Genomic DNA, 16334 nt, shown 5'->3' on the forward strand with positions numbered 1-16334 from the left:
CTTGTGTTATAGGATTGCGTATATGTTCAACTGAAAGAGGTAAGTGTTAATGTTATGGTTTGGAGCAAATTAAAGAGATTAACAATGCAATTACTACACAAGGGGTGAGGAATGATATGAGCCATTGCAAGGTGTTAACGCCAGGCGGCGATAAACCATTTAAGCTATTTTGTAACTTTCTAAAAATTAATCAGAGAAGAAGAAGCAGCTGAGACAAAATGGCAGTGAGACGAAGCTAACTGCCTGGCTAGTGTAAACATCCACCAACAGGAACCTGGAGCTGGAGCAACGATAAGGTTTCCCGACATCTTTTTTCACACTGTGAATGAGAGTGTATGTTACACAAAACTCGCGTAGCCAACCTGGAGCATCTTCATTTATATAACGTTAATTTAGCTAGTTACCTTGGCTAGCTAGGTTAGCTCTGCAATTAACCGAGGTAAACACTGGTAGCTAGCTGTAATGTCAGATGAGTTTGTTAATTTCGTTTTTGGACTTATGAATCTGAAACCATGTTTCAATGTGATTGAAAGCAACTGTTGAGAGTATATTCTGTGTTGGAGCTAACGCTACTGCGCTGTCAGTGTAGTGCTGTGAGACTCAGCTGCTGGCTATTAGCTAATGCTAACAAATAGGTCAAAGCAAGAGACATTCCGTTTTACCAGATGTTTTGCCCTACAGAAAGAAATTCAGTTAACGTTAAGCATTTTGGACCATGCTGCTCTACTGTTAAGGCAAATAAACTTTAGCTGGGCGACGTCCGGTGAGATTTTTGACTTGAATTAATGTACGAGTCAACGCAGAGAGCTGTAAGCAAACTTGAATGATCAATTTAATGGATGAATGTGCAGACGGACTTTTTAAAAACTCGACTGTGGATCGTTTTGGTCACCGCGTTGCAGGTCGTACTCACTGCTAAAGTTTTCTGTTTTCTGGTTCCCTGAGCAGTCTCCTTAACTTTGGTGAAGGATGATGAGCCAGCGGCGTGGGATCCATCTGGACCAATCAGAGCTGCTTTGCAAGAAAGGATGTGGTTTTTATGGCAACAATGCTTGGCAGGGCCTGTGCTCGAAGTGCTGGCGAGAGGAAAATCAGCGAGAAAAGCAAAAACAGATTCAAGAAGACTGGGCACTCGCTGAGAGGTTTGTCTGTCTCTCTGTGTCCAGTGTAAGATTATTCTCAAAAGGCAAATACTGCATCTGTTGTTACATTACCTCCTCATTTTGTTGGCTTCCTCTCGCGTCCACCTACCCATCTGACAACTGTTACAGTTGTGCTGTTTTTTCCCTTCCAGGCTGCAGAGAGAGGAAGAGGAAGCATATGCAAGCAGACATCAGAAGGCCCAATCACAGTCTACCATCACACCCTTCAGCAAGTTTGAGGAAAGAAAAACTAAGGAAAAGTCCAGCAAGGTCCACACAGTCACAAAGTTTTTTACTCCTTCCACTAAAACACCACCAAAAAAAGGTACATGGAATTGCACATACTCAACTGAAAGAGATAGTCATCATTTATCTAATTTTATTTTTTTACAGTTGTTATTGCTGCTGTTGAGTTACCATTGTTGAGCTGTAACTGTGTTGTTTTTATTAGTTTTAGTCACTCTAGGCTTGTTTCAGTAAATTTTTTTCTCTGCCTCCGTTTTTGCGGAACTGGTTCTGGTGACTTGTTTTATTGGAAAAATATTAAGAAACAAAACCAGACTGTGGTCACTGACGCTTTTGCTCAATAATCATTTTTTTTTCCTTTTAAGTTCAACCACAACTCCTTCACGTGCCCCTCCCCCTCCAAAGGATATTAGGAGAAAATGCAACAAATGTTTCCTTGTTGATTAAGGTAACTTTTGGTGTCTTTCCTCAGATGCTTCTCCTTTTGATGCACAGTCCAGCCCAAGCCCCAGCTCCTCTGCAAGCCGGCATTCCTCTGTGGACAGTGACCATGCAACGCGAGAGTTCATTGATTTTCTCAAGCCACTGAAGTCTGGCAGGGAGATCTTCAAACAGTGCCGGGCCTTCACAGAGAGCATGGTCTACAAGCGGGTGAGCTCATTTTTCATCATGTTTTTGTGTGTTTGTGGATGAGTTGACCTTGTAGGAGCCATTCAGTCCTATGCATGAATAATTGTGCAAGTCTGGACAAGCTGATAACAAATTGTCTTTGCCTAAGTTCATTTTTGGTTTAGGATTGTGTTTGTACTTAAAGTCAGATTGTTTTCAATTTGTTTCACCATGTGTCTACTTTCCACCAGTGTTAAGTCTGTCAATGTTTCATTACCACTTGATCTGATTAATTACTAAACACCTGTTTTTGAATGACATGAGCTGAAATTGCTACGTCTCACATGCTAAAGACTCCAAAGCATTGCCTTGCAAAATGTTTGTTGTACAGCTAGTGAAACCTTGAATGCTTCCTTGTGAGATGCTGACTTTCGCACATTGTTGCCTGAAGCCACTGCAGATGTTTTTCTGAATTCAGTTTGTTAGATATTATTTAGAAATTTTAAATTGTTGCGTAACTGCCAGCATCAAATATCAAAATCTAAATCTGTCATGTTTGAGTTTGATTTTGTCATCTGTCCTTGTATCATTAGTGTGTTTTTAATCTTAAATTCAGTTGAATCTGATCTGAGTTCCTTGTTCAGGACATGGGTGCTGATGAGCTGTCAGAGTGTGTGCAGGACTTTTACCAGAACCTCTCAGACCGCCTCCAGACCCAGTTCAAAGGTGCTTCTTAACACTTACGTACAAGAAGAATCAGCTATAAACTGTGAATATCACCAATGTTATACAGTGTATAATGTCTCTACTGTGAATGTCTTTGTTCTTCTGTTGCTAGGTTCGTCAGATCATGTGGAGAGCGTTATGGATGAAGTAGAGAAGTACATGATGACTCGTCTCTACAAGGAAGTCTTCTGTCCTGAGACCACAGATGACGAGAAGAAAGACCTGGCCATTCAGAAGAGAATCAGGTTAGCAAAACAAAGTTGTAATGCTCAAATTTGCTACTATGGTAGTCATTCATGTCTCTGCATTTCCTTTGAGCACAAGGAAACACAATTGTAGGTAAAATGACTACATCTGAGAGTTACTTATTGCTTTCTGTTACAGAGCCTTGCATTGGGTCACCATTGAGATGCTGTGTGTTCCTGTAGATGAGGAGATCCCTGAGGTGTCTGATAGTGTAGTCAAAGCTATCACAGGTAGGTCTCATTATTTTTAAGAACTCCCTGGCAGGACATCACCTCAGGCAAACACTTTATGTTCGCAAATCTCTGCATCATTTCAGATGTGATTGAAATGGATTCGAAGCGCGTGCCTAAGGACAAGCTGGCGTGCATCACTCGCTGCAGCAAGCACATCTTCAACGCCATCAAAATCAGCAAGAAAGAGGCTGCGTCTGCGGATGACTTCCTCCCCACGCTCATCTACATTGTGCTGAAAGCAAACCCTCCGAGACTGCAGTCCAACATCCAATATATCACCCGCTTCTGCAACCCCAGCAGACTCATGACTGGAGAGGATGGTTACTACTTCACTAATCTGGTGAGAAGATCAGTACATGCTTGCTTGCATGTATGTAGTTGATCAATAAATGTCTCTGAGACACCATATTTCCAAATTTTTGAAGAAGTTGTGAAACTGTTAAATTATATTGTGTTGCATGTGTTCTTATTATTTTATCCATCCTATTTTTAATCAGAGGGTTGTCTGAATAACATATATATGTATATTATGATAAATACCCATAAAGTGGAATCAACGGCTCTCTAAAATAGGTTCAACAAAAACTAAACATTAAAACCTTCATGAAGATGGGATTTATTGCAGGACAGTTGTATTAGACTGTGCAGTGTTTAGCCAGGTGTACCTAATAATATGTTAGCTGAGTGTAAATGACATAATCAGTAGATGTCAGATTTTGGTTTCAGTCCATCTCACCTAGAAATCAGTTTTGTATAGAAGTTCATGTTAGAAGCAGCTGAGTTAAAAGTCAGACAGTACTCCCAATAGACCGTGATGTAATGAAGCCACAGAACATGTCAACATTTTCTGAATGTGCTTGAATGTGGAAACCATGTGCTTCACTACTGTTGTTCACTCCTGTGCAAAGTGGGAAAAGACAGATTGAGAAAAAGAAGTTTGTCAACCCTTCGTCACAAATTACCTCCTGGCATTCACTGAATGTTAAAGTCTTACAATCTCTGAAACTCTCAAGGCTTTAAGTGGCCTTGAATATAGTGGCCGTCTTTTCTTGAAGCAGTTCATTTTATGCGTTTGTTACAGAGAGGAGAGTGAAGGGAGAGAGTTAGGAAAGGTCTCCTGCCGGACAAGTATAGGTGCCTCATGTTCACCACTCCAGTTGACATTAAAAAGTCATTATGTGGGCTATCCTGCAAGGACATATCATACTCCCTCTCTCTCCCTTGGCTTCCTGTCTGTCTAAAGTGAAACCGATGTGACCGACTGACGACATCCATAGGTGAAACTTTATTTTAATCTCCTCTCCCCAGTGCTGTGCGGTGGCCTTCATCGAGAAGCTGGACGGCCAGTCTCTGAACCTAAGCTCTGAGGAGTTTGAGCTCTACATGTCAGGCCAGGCATCCCCCCACTGGCCACAGGCCACTGAAGCTTCCTCCTGCTCCCCAGGCAGCGCAGCTCTCAATCAGGTCCACAAACGGCTGGACCTGCTAACAGGGCTTGGGGAAAGGCAGGAGCGGGTCATGGAGAAGGCCCGGCAGCTGGAGAGCGACCTCATCGACTGGACGGACGAAGTGGAGCAGAAGGTGCAGAGTGCTCTGGAGAGCTTTCCACCAGAGACCCAAAACCCCACTGCAACCACAGCTAGTGGGACAACATCCGCAGCATCATCAGCAATCGACGCTGATAACGTTGAGAATGAGCTCCTGCCCCCGCCACTGCAGCCGCAAGTGTTTGCTGGTTGATGGGAAGAGTTCTGCTCTAAACAAAAATCCTCCAGAGGCTTTACTCCACACTCCTTCTCTCCCCTGCTGTTAAACTTTGCTGTCTGTATGCATACACAGCAGCCATCTGATATGGATCATTTCCACTCCATCCATTGTCCTAGAGACCCTGAAACTACACTGAACAGTAACACCAATACAGAATTAAAGGAAAGGTTTGGTAGTTTGGGAAGCACATGTATTCACTTTCTTGTAGAGAGTTAGGTGAGAAGATTAGTAACAACTCTCATCTCTGTTTAATAAATCCAAAGATGCAGCCAGTTAGCTTAGTTTAGCATTAAGGCATGAAGCAGTCAGCCTTGCTCTGTCCAAAGCTCACAACTGAAGAAATAATATCGTGTATGTTTATTACATGCAACAACTGAAGCATGAAAACGATGAGCTACTTGTCACTTTCTGAGTTTTAGAGGTGCTCGTAGTTAAATTTTGTGCCTGTGGACACAGGCAGGCTGGCTGTTTTCCCCCTGCTTTCCGTCTTTATGCTAAGCTAAGATAAGATAAACTTCTCCTGCCTTCCGCTGCATATTTAACGGACATCCCTGTGAGTGCCATCTATCATCTCATGTGACTCAGCAAGAAAGCAAATAAGTGTGTTTCCCAGAGAGGTTAACAGAGGCCAACAAAAGTGCAACATCTGCTCTCACATTCTGCTGTAACAGTTTCAGTGTAGGTTCGGGATAGGCAGATTGGTGCCGTTGACCCAGCCATATCTTTTTTCCAAGGCTATTTGGGAATCGCGCCCAACCCCAGCGTGCTCTGACTATTGCGTCCTCCAAGCGAGATGTGCCGGGAAACCTTCCACTGAGTGGCGTCCAGGAGGCGTCCTGATATGATGCCCAGACCACCTCAACTGGCTCCTTTAATGCTAAAGAGCAGACTGACTCCACTCCAAGTTCTTCCCAAACACATCTGTTGGTCACCCACGATGGCATCTTCAGTACCTCAATCCTTCTTCGTCCTTGTTACCGTTGTTAGATTTCTGCAGATGGGATAAATGGTGATTTTTAAACATGTTCCTCACATCTTTTCAGACAAGGATTTTGTTACTATATCGTAATGACTCCAGGTGTAAATTTACTAGTGGAACCTCAGCTTGACATGCAGGACTTTAATGCCCCAAGTATAAAATAAAGAACTAGCATTCTTAGTTAAAAAAAAAAAAATCTGGGGAAAGGAAATTGAGAAATCTGAATAATGGAAACTTAACTTCCTCACACTAAAATAACCCTGCAGCTCATGCTCATGATTTGTGCCGTATTTACTGTGTATTTCACTGTCCTGCTGAGAAACATCTGGAAAGAAAGCGATGTGCGTGTGTTGCGGTTCTGCATGCAGACAAGTGCATCTGAATGTGAGGGTGTGTTGCATGGACATGTTCCGTTAATGTCGATGAGTCATAAGTCCTCCAGTTGTGTGTGTGTGGATGTTGTAGTCTCGTTTTCATGCCAGACGTCTCTCTCCAGTCATAAGCTGGATGTACAGAAGTGATTTTATTTTTCTATAGAGTGGCAGGTATCAATTCTTTTGGATGCAATAGGAGATATTAATCCTGTAATATTTACAGTAGTAAAGAATATTGCTTGAAGACATGTTACACAAATTCTAATGATTGAATAGTCAAAATTACATGCATTTGTTAATTTATCGTCTCGAGAGGGTGTCATAAGTATGTCCCATCAAAAAAGAAAATGTGTTTGTAGATGTTTTTTTTTTTTTCTCTCTCTCTCTGTTGGATTAAAGTAGGTAAAAAAAAAGACAAAGATGCTGTTATCACGTAAACACAAGACAAAAGAATCACTCCTTAGGCCAGCTGCTTTACTAGTGCAGAAGACTCCACATAACACAACCTATTCATTTCTTTTGAAGCACTTTTTTCTTTGTTTGATTTTAAAGCTCTGAATACAGAAGTGCATTTTTATGAAGGAAGAATAATTGATGAAAACAGTGTTATGGGCTGTTGCCACAGAGACGTTTTTCAACTGTCTCTGTATTTGATGTCGTGGAACAAATGTTTGGGAGAGTCGTATGTTTGTTTTCTTTTGCTCAAGAGCTAATATTTCCTTGTGTTGCAGATTTAAATTTTTTTTATTTGCAGAAGTATAGTCAGTGTGCAGTTGCTGTCCAGCTTTAGTTTGAGAAAGGACTCTTAAAGCAAACTTAAACAATAGCTTGAACTATTTCATGTTGCACTGTATGCAGAAGCCATTTATCAGGTATTTTAAAGAAGTTTAAAACATCATCTTTGTAACCTTATAGGTTTGTTATTGTATAATTTGGGACAATTTAACTCAATACTGTACTTTTATTTAAATGTAACTTATTTGGACAGTATTGGTTTATTTGCATCTATGGGTGTGTGATGATGATTAATAAAAATTGAAAATGCACACGCACTTTTGTGCACTTCCTGTTCATGTTGTTTCACATGACATGATTTTGCAAGACGGGATTGAATAAAAAAGTTGACGCACTGAGAATTTAGCTATTTATACAGTCATGAGAATGTCAGGTCAGAAATTAAAAGAATAGTAAGTTTAACAAAACATAACATTTCTGTAATTATGTAAATGTAGATATGTAAAGTATGTTTTTATTCTAACCATCTATACAGAAATATATCTATTGTGCATCATTCTGCATTATAATGAAATAATGACACAAATTTGCATTTGTTTCATTGTTTTTTCCATGATTACTATACTATATTAGTCTCAATGGACTTTAGCACATTTAACTGAAACTGATAATTCTGAAAAATCATCTAATTCTTTCACTTCCCTTTGTTTTTTCACTGGTTGTAAATTTTCCAGGATTGAGATACACCTCAGTTGGGTCAAGAAACTTTAGTAGAAAATAAGAAATACAACTGAGAAGGATATAATATGTGAAAAAATAAAAAAAGCAGGTTTTTTTGGGTTGGCAGACCAATACTGCTGTAACATAAAATGGTTGAAAATGTATCATCATTTCCATTCACTTGTATGTAACACAAGGTCCCTTGTACTGTAACTCACCCATCCTTGTTAATTTTGTTGTTTCTAAAAACATAAATCTCCCTCGGTTTTCTAGTTTATTGCTTACAGTTTATGTCAGAAATGAAAGTTTTATTTCTGAAAAAGGGGATATCCTGCGGGGCGTGTTCAAGTTCGTTTTCACTTCCCTCCTCCATAGAAATAAAAGAATATCCATCAGTCTCTCTCTCACAAACAGATCTACCAACATGGACAAGGTCATTTCCCTCCTTGGTGAGTTTTCTTCAGTTCATTCACAATATCTCCCAAATCTGACAGTGTGTTGAAAATATTGTTATTTAATTTGCCTCATTCTTGATTACTTTGCTTTTTCAGTTCTTTCAGCACTCACACAGCTTGTAGCACCTCAGGGTATGTACCACATTTCCTTATAATTAAATTTTAAAAACGGAACCACTTAACAATTGAATACTCCTCCCGAGCTAACCGTATGTATTTGCCTCCATAGCCCCCTCTGTGACCTCATTCAGAGCTGTAATTGAGATGGTGTCAGGGGAATCAAGGATCTTCTCTGGGCAGAGTGTCCGGCTGAAATGCAGCATTCCCGATAGCCACAAGTCCACCTGGGGTTACCAGTGGTTCAGGGGATCCGAGCAGCTCCCCCAGTCGGGGGAGTACTTCCTCCTGTGGAAAGCCCATGTTAAAGAGAGTGGGAAATTTTACTGCCAGGGTGTGAGGGACACAGTGGTGGGAAATATACACACCCTCCAAAGTCTGCCTATAGAGATCAACGTCGATGGTAAGATCTTGTTTATTAGTATCATTAGAAATCTCCTTGATTCACATGTCAGGAACCCTTTTTCCTACTTCTGCTACTCCTCTCAACACTGATAATTGAGAATAACTGAGCTCTTGCTGCTCTTCCTTCCTGTTTTACATAACCTGACAAATTGTTTAGTCTCACGACAAATGTCAAACATTGCCATTAGTAACTTTCTTTCCTATGATCTTTTGTTTAGGAGGGTTTGCTATCCTGCGAGCCCCACCTCATCCCGGACTTGTTGGAGGCACCTTGATGGTCACGTGTCATGTCCGAGGATCACCCAGACTTCACGAGTTGATTCTGTACAAAGATGGCGTTGAAGTTATGAGACAAGAGGGCCTCAGTCCGCATTTCTACCTGACCAACTTGACCATGGAGGACACGGGAATGTATTCTTGTAGGGCTTCCTGGGACGCAAACAGACGTACGCACTCTGTAATGTCAGTCAACACTCCAGTGCAGGTCTTAGGTGAGTTTATAGACTTATACTGGGTTGCCTGTGCTGAGTCTGATGTGCTGCCTGTGCTGGGGGGGGGGGGGTAACAAAATAAGCATACCAGCACCTCTAAAGCTCACTAATGAACATGTTATATCTTTTTTTTTAATAATCTGTATAAACTGTAGTACAAAAACAATTTGTGGCTGCAGAGTGTTATGGGTGGGGCTATTTGGTGTGCAATTATTTGGTTACTTGGTGGGGTCTTGTTGTCAGACTTTGGGAAATCACTGCTTCTAGCCAAGAAATAGACCCACATGCTGTACATACATTATTCCCATATGTTGGTAATGTTTGCTCTCATGCTTTTCTGTTTCAGAGCTTCTGTCGCAGCCAGTTTTGGAGATTGTTGCAGACAATGACTTGATTCCAGCCAAAATGATTAAGCTCATCTGCCACCTCCAATACAACGCCCCACCTCCAGCCCCTCCACTGCACTACTATTTCTACAAGAATAACAACCGACTGGGAGTAGCAACCTCTGAGAACCATGATCTAGTTAAACGGACTCCAGGCCAGTACAGCTGCAAGGCCAGAGTGCCTGAGTTGGGCCTCTCCAGGTGGAGTGAGCCAAAAAGCTTTGGACAAGTGACAGGTACTTAGAAGTAAATTTAACCGGCTGTGTGTCCTAGACTAAAGTTTTAAACCCTAATCCTCTTCCTGAATTGTCAAAATTGTGGAACATTTTCTTCTGAGGTCAACTTGTCTCTGACTAATAGGGCCACAGATGATGATGCCTCCAGTTCCTCCTCACAGAGCCCCATGGCCTTCAAAGCCAATCTCACCCCCAGAGCTCTCCCTCCCTCCTGCAGCTGAGCCAACAGCACACCGGCCCTCCACTCAACGATCCACCGCAACTCCTGCTTTCATTCAGTCAACTGAAGTGAGCACGAAGTCCTCAGGTCCTCTGCCGAAGCCTTCGCAGCCAGCACCAGGCACTCTCCTATCTACAGTCCGGTCTGCTGTCACAGAAACAGCCAACCGACCTGAGGAATCTGGTGATATGTCTGGAGAATCTGGTGACATGCCCGAGGAATCTGGTGACGTGCCCGAGGTATCTGGTGACATGTCTCCAGACTCTCCACACACTGTCCCATCTTGACAAGTTAGCATGCAGTACAGACTAACCATCCTAAAACAGAGGAATCACATGCGGCTGTCACATCTATAGGTAGCTCATATCAATCACGCGTACATTGTGCTGCCTGTGCACACTTTTTGTATGATTAACTGTGTAATATTCATGTTACAGATTACCAAGTGTCAACTTCATCATCTCATCAGTACAAACTAACTGGATCAGTAGTGTTGGTGATATTAACTAATGCCATAGTGGTTTAAGCAAATAAAGCATTCCATAAATCATTATGTACTATTGGATTTTATTTCAAAGGACACCTCTTTTTACAACCCTATTGTACATCAATACTGCTTACATATTACAAGTATTGGTATAATGACATGGATAGTGGATTTACAATAAGAAAAGTACATACAGTTACAATACAGTTATAGGTCACAATGATATTCGCTGTATACTAAACACATCATATATTTCTATGTGTCATTTTTTGCAATCAGATATAGATAGCAATGGTTATCAGTGATAGTGTAGATGGACAGGAAGCAGAGACAGTACACAACGAGGAGGAAGACAGGAGGAGGGTGACATGGGGCTCTTGGCGTTTAACTAAGGGGAAAGCTGCAGGTAGACCATCAATAAATACTTCAGGCAGGGCTTGGAGAGGGTAACGGGTGTCCTCAAGACACTGAAAGAATCTCTGCACACCTGAATGTGTGATTGGTGGAAAACTTGAATCAAAACAATGAAAACTCCTGCACACCGTCTCGCTTACTGCTGGTGTATTTATGAACAACGTTTCAGTCTTCAAGCGTATGGACAAGCATGGCAACATTTATGTCAGGTAACATCTTATTTAAAGCTTCTATTTATCATCATACACATATCACTATTGTTTTCTCTATTTCTTTCTTTATTCTTCGACCATTGGATAGTTTGGGTTTGCTTATGGATGTTGTAGTTCTCTATGTATTATGACATTCTAAGATTTCTATGATTAATATTGGCAATTTTCTCTTATATACAGTAGTCAGTTTTCTAATCTTTTTATTTGTTTAAATGCCTTCTTCCCTTAATTACCTACCAATTGACCTCATTTTTGTCTACTGTATAATTTATCCTGTATCTATGTGGGACTGTTGTGATGCATGTTCATACACCTGATGAAGGTCCTGTAGATCTAAATGTAATTAAATATACCAGCAATAAACAAGGCAGAGTGTGTGAGTTTCTTCCGCTTTTATTCAGAAGACAACAGGTAAAATAAGAAGATACTAGTATGGTGATAACACAATAAACATGAGCTTGATCTTGCCAGTCCTTACATTTTCAGACTAGTGTGCAGTACAGCTTTTGAGCAGTTCTTAAGTGATGAATATAATGTAGCACCGCCAGTCTTTGGCCTTTTCATGGATATGGTCACGTTTAAAGATCGTTTATCAGGCCTTGTCTGAGTAAAGCAGGAATCCAGAGAAGATGCTGTCATCTTCACTGCTGGCGTACGCCCCGTTCCAGTCTCTAAACGTCTCCATCCACACCTGATCACCCACCGCCAACCGCAGCACCACCAGAGTGGACGCCTGGTCGATGTCTTGACCATACAGAGAGTCCCGTGTCCTTACCCGCCGTGACCCGTTCACCACCAGTGTGGCTCGCAGTGGTTGATTGCGTACGGTGATGTGGAAGGAGAAGACGTAAACCCCGGCATGGACGCATGTGAAGCTGTTTGAAGTGACGTTGAAGTGGTTCTCCTCATTGTAGAAGACTTTGTCGAAGCGGATCGGGAAGCCAGAGGGAGGGAAGGACTTTCTTGGAGAGATACCTACACTGAAGGCTGAGCGTTTTTGAGGAATCCCTGATCCCTTCGCTCCCTTGAATCCACGAAAGCCCCGCTCACCTCTCATCCCAGGGTAACCTCTGTCCCCTTTTGGCCCAGGCATGCCTCTTATGCCTTGTGGTCCCTGAGCTCCTCTAACTCCTGGTTCTCCTTGTGCGCCAGGAGGTCCCGGGTCCCCTCGGACACCTACAGGACCTGGAGAACCATGCTTGCCATTTATTCCTGGAATGCCCATCACCCCTGGGATACCAGGAGGCCCAGAATCCCCTCGCTCACCTTTTGGTCCTCTCTCCCCAAATGTGCCACACTCCCCCTTATCCCCCTTGTCTCCCTTTGGACCTGATTCAACAGCCACTCCTGGAGGTCCAGCTGGCCCCTCTTTTCCTGGTTCTCCTTTCTCACCAGCAGTCCCATTCTGGCCAGGTTCCCCTTTCTCCCCAGTACCACCTCTGATACCTTGCAACCCTATTTCACCTTTCTCACCTTTTGAGCCCACATCACCTGTAAGATAAGGGAGACTGTCAGAACTACTGAAATCTGGCAACAATATAAAATAATTCAACAATCACCTGAATAAGTCTGCACCTTTTTGGCCTGGTTTTCCTGGGACTCCTGGTGGTCCAGCGGTCCCACTGCTTCCTCTGTCACCTTTTTCCGCTAAGAAATTAACATAATAAAGCTAATATTCAGCAGACAATATCCAGCATGAGCAATATGAACATCTCTTTTTTGGGTAGTGCCAGGTGAGGAACAATATATTTAACAGGTAAACATGCTTATGCGAACAGGGTCCCATTTTCTCATGATACGTACTTGTAATACAAACACCATAGCTATATTCTGCATTCTTGCAATATATGATGATAAAATACCTTGTTAATACACTTTTAAATGGGTAGTGAACCACATTATATTCACCTTTATCTCCTTTTAACCCCATAGGACCACTCACTCCAGGTGGTCCTGGAGAGCCAGTTGCTCCTGTAAGACCTGTTTCTCCTGGCGGCCCTAGATAAGCAACAGTACGTAAAGTTCAAACTGCTGAAAGCAAACAAACAAACAAATTAACTGATTATATCAAAAGTATTTGTCTTGATTGCACGTCATCAGTGAGTCTAATACCTGCCAGGCCCCTGTCTCCTTTTGGCCCCCTGGGGCCTCTCTCAGGTGGACAGCACTCACAGAAGTTGAAGTAACACTCATTGTAGTCAAGGGTGTAGTTCTCAGGGCCAACACCAGGGGCCTCAGTGTTCTCTGTGTAGTACTTTGGAAAGACTTGGCTGGGATAGGTGGTCCTGTCTGTGGTGGGCGGCGGCTGGTGCACCACAGGTTTTGCACTTGGCAATATCTTTTGAGTCTTAGGCATGCTGGTGGTCACAGGGCTGTGAACGGTGATCTGAGGGATGGGTTTCTTGGTGTACTGGTACTTCGGCTTCTGTGTAGTCTTAGCTTCAATGCAGGACACCACAGTGAGTGTTACCACAACTACAGCCACAAGGGTCGACTGACAGGAGATAATCCTCATGGTTGACTGGGATCTGAGAACAGATGAGTTCATACATCACACTTTTCTTCTGCTTGTCCGCACTGGTTTCCTTTTCCATCTACTTTAGGTTTAAGGTATACTATGCAGGAATTGTCTGTTACTGTTTGTAAACAAATCGTTTTTCATCATTTTTGTGTGCTGCTCACAGTTTGGCACCTGGTTGCTACCTCTGTTAAGTCCCAAACTCACCTGCATGCTATTTTTGGCTTGGGGCTTCACACCCACTGCCCAAAGGTTGCAGCCCCAGAAACATCCGAACCACAGCAAAATAAGAAATACAGGCAAAGGGCAGAGCCTCTGCTAATAGATACACCATCGCAGAGAGGGATTACTTTTGTACCAGTCTATGCATTGTTTTTAGAAAAATCCTGCATAGTATACTAGATTACAAAATTACACATCCTGATGAGCAGCTCAATGCAGCAAATCATTCAGTAGTACCCATTGATGCTACCCATCCCTCATCTACTAACATTTTCAATATTGCTTTTAACATTATGATTTTTTTGATTCTGTTTCCTGCTACATATTGCTTATTTCAGGTTGGGGCTACATTGTCTCTCAGCCATGGGCCACTCAATAACTCTGCAGTTTGACCAGTCAAAGCTGATTTTATCCTTGTTTATCAGTAAATTCAGCTGCTACAGTGATTAACTGCAATGAAAGCCTGCATCATCTTGGGTAAATGTTGCCACATTTTTAATATCCATGATGCTCCTCAACTTAGACATGCCACTCTTTCAAAATTAAAATTAAATTAAACTAATAATTTGAATAGGTTACCTGTCATTCTGACATTCAACTTTTTGAACAAAATGTATAATTTTAACAAAATTGGTAAGACTCACCCAGTTATGCATAAGTGGTATGGTCATTTATCCTTTCTAGAAGTAACTTGGAGGCAGCACCAAGGGCTCCAGGTCTCTCTCATATCTTTGCCAGGCTTAAGCGAAAGAACATCCCCACCAATGAGGGTGTTTGCTGGAAGCACGGGGGCAGGTCTGAAATCCAACTACGGCGGGCTGGAGCCGACCCAAGGAGAACCACTGTGCTGTGGACCATTCTCTGTACCCCTGTTGTGTAGAAAGGTGCTTTTGTGACACGGGATACAGCGCCCGCCAGGAGCACTCCCTCGCTGCGAGCTAGGCAAGGAGCAAAGGCCGTGGGGCAATGGGTCATCCGATATGGAAGGCATTCCTCCAACATCCAACCTGCTACCAAGGCTCTTACGTTGGACGAAGCCAAGCAAAGAGGGTACTGTGACAGAGGCCGGAGCACTACAGCGACCTTTTTTCAAGCATAGGTTTGGACAGTAGGAAGGTGCAAAGCATTTTTACATCTTTTACATGCGTTGCACGATTCAGAATGGTGCAAACTGATGGTTTTAGAGCACCACTAGATGACACCATCTGCAGCAATTCATCTAAAATGATCTGCAAACTGGCGCACAGCACAGTGAGCTTAGTTTTTACAATGCACTGGTACTTGGTAAACATCCAGGAAAAAGCTTTAGCCCAAAGAGCACTGATAATCTCCTCACTCAACAGTTGCTAAACCTGAGCTGTTTGTCAAAGGAACCAGTTAATCTCCCACAAATCAGCGCAGATGCAATGCTTGCCTGATCACTGTGACCGACTTTCTGCACATGAGCCCCCAAGACTGCTGGCAGCTATATTTGTTAACTATGATTCATACTGTGTGGCTGGACAATGATTCATTCTTACGGTGTAACAAGATAGCATCGGGTTTTTGTAGAAAAGTGATTTTCTGGTAGCTGTCTAGTCGAAACTCTCGACTTGCCTGTGACAATGAATGCTTGAGCAGTGGACATGCCTCAGTTGTCAAAGACCTCAGGTCCTCAGAGGGATCCGTGACAAGCTATGAGTGAGCAGGAAGAAGGGAAATGAAATTTGGGAAAAAGAGAGGGGTGATGGTGGGATGGAGGGGTGAGGAGAAAGCGACCATTTTTACCTTCTAACATACACTTTATTTCTAGACTTTATTTGATTTACTTTGGCTGCGGTCAAATACTCCAAAAATATTCACTCTTTTCTTGAACCCTTTTCCTTGACCTTGATGTTAAACTTCACGAGTTCAAGGAAAGATGTTAAGGAGGACTTAGGAAAAGAAAATTGTAGTGGTCTGACTGCACTTGCACAGATGTTAAATGGTACATCGCTTTGAATGTTGCTGCTGCAAGGAGTTGTGGGACAGCATTATCTCCTTTCCTTTAGCGAAGGATGATTTAGAGAATTCTACCAGATTTTTATCATGGCTGCCGCTTAGATAGTTCCAGGTAATTTCACTCAGTTAGGAACCTTCCTGAGCAAAAAAAAAAGACTATTCGACCCCAGCCATGTTCTTCTTCCCAGCAGCTCAGGTGAAGTGTCCCTGACTTGCCCCTTCATAAAAGACAAACAGATGGAGTGTAAGATATGCACCTGAGTCCTGGGAGAGAGAGGGGTTCCTCTGGGGTTCTCCATGCCCGACCTCAACCCCATCGTCTCTCAGCTCCATTCAGACCACACACAACAGCAGCGGTCAGCTTACAGTGCCCAGCTGGTCACAGAGGACCCAGGCGCCGCTCACCTGTCCGTT

General features: G+C 42.6%; 3 protein-coding genes across 4 annotated transcripts; 2 read left to right on the forward strand and 1 right to left on the reverse strand.

The window, feature by feature from the left end:
• Positions 1-203: 203 nt before the first annotated feature.
• LOC121608691 (rab5 GDP/GTP exchange factor-like) lies at positions 204-7367 on the forward strand. 2 transcript variants are annotated; one of them, XM_041939966.1, is made up of 9 exons: positions 204-296; positions 949-1142; positions 1295-1467; positions 1861-2039; positions 2642-2723; positions 2836-2968; positions 3108-3199; positions 3286-3542; positions 4511-7367. In XM_041939966.1, the coding sequence occupies exons 2-9, from the start codon at positions 970-972 to the stop codon at positions 4940-4942; spliced, it is 1521 nt and encodes a 506-aa protein (XP_041795900.1). In that variant the 5' UTR covers positions 204-296; positions 949-969; the 3' UTR covers positions 4943-7367. The 2 variants fall into 2 exon arrangements, with proteins under 2 accessions (XP_041795900.1, XP_041795901.1); XM_041939967.1 differs by having other exon boundaries at positions 211-333.
• A 798-nt stretch (positions 7368-8165) lies between these two features.
• On the forward strand, positions 8166-11544 carry LOC121609387. The gene is made up of 6 exons (XM_041941005.1): positions 8166-8226; positions 8329-8364; positions 8462-8752; positions 8973-9245; positions 9592-9867; positions 9992-11544. The coding sequence occupies exons 1-6, from the start codon at positions 8202-8204 to the stop codon at positions 10372-10374; spliced, it is 1284 nt and encodes a 427-aa protein (XP_041796939.1). The 5' UTR covers positions 8166-8201; the 3' UTR covers positions 10375-11544.
• Positions 11545-11792: 248 nt separating this feature from the next.
• Positions 11793-13715, reverse strand: otol1b (otolin 1b). The gene is made up of 4 exons (XM_041940788.1): positions 13313-13715; positions 13109-13198; positions 12776-12847; positions 11793-12691 (listed from the first exon to the last, which is right to left on the reverse strand). The coding sequence occupies exons 1-4, from the start codon at positions 13713-13715 to the stop codon at positions 11793-11795; spliced, it is 1464 nt and encodes a 487-aa protein (XP_041796722.1).
• Positions 13716-16334: the final 2619 nt, after the last annotated feature.

The sequence above is a fragment of the Chelmon rostratus genome, chromosome 7 (assembly GCF_017976325.1).
Source record: "Chelmon rostratus isolate fCheRos1 chromosome 7, fCheRos1.pri, whole genome shotgun sequence".
Classification (NCBI taxonomy): domain Eukaryota; kingdom Metazoa; phylum Chordata; class Actinopteri; order Chaetodontiformes; family Chaetodontidae; genus Chelmon; species Chelmon rostratus.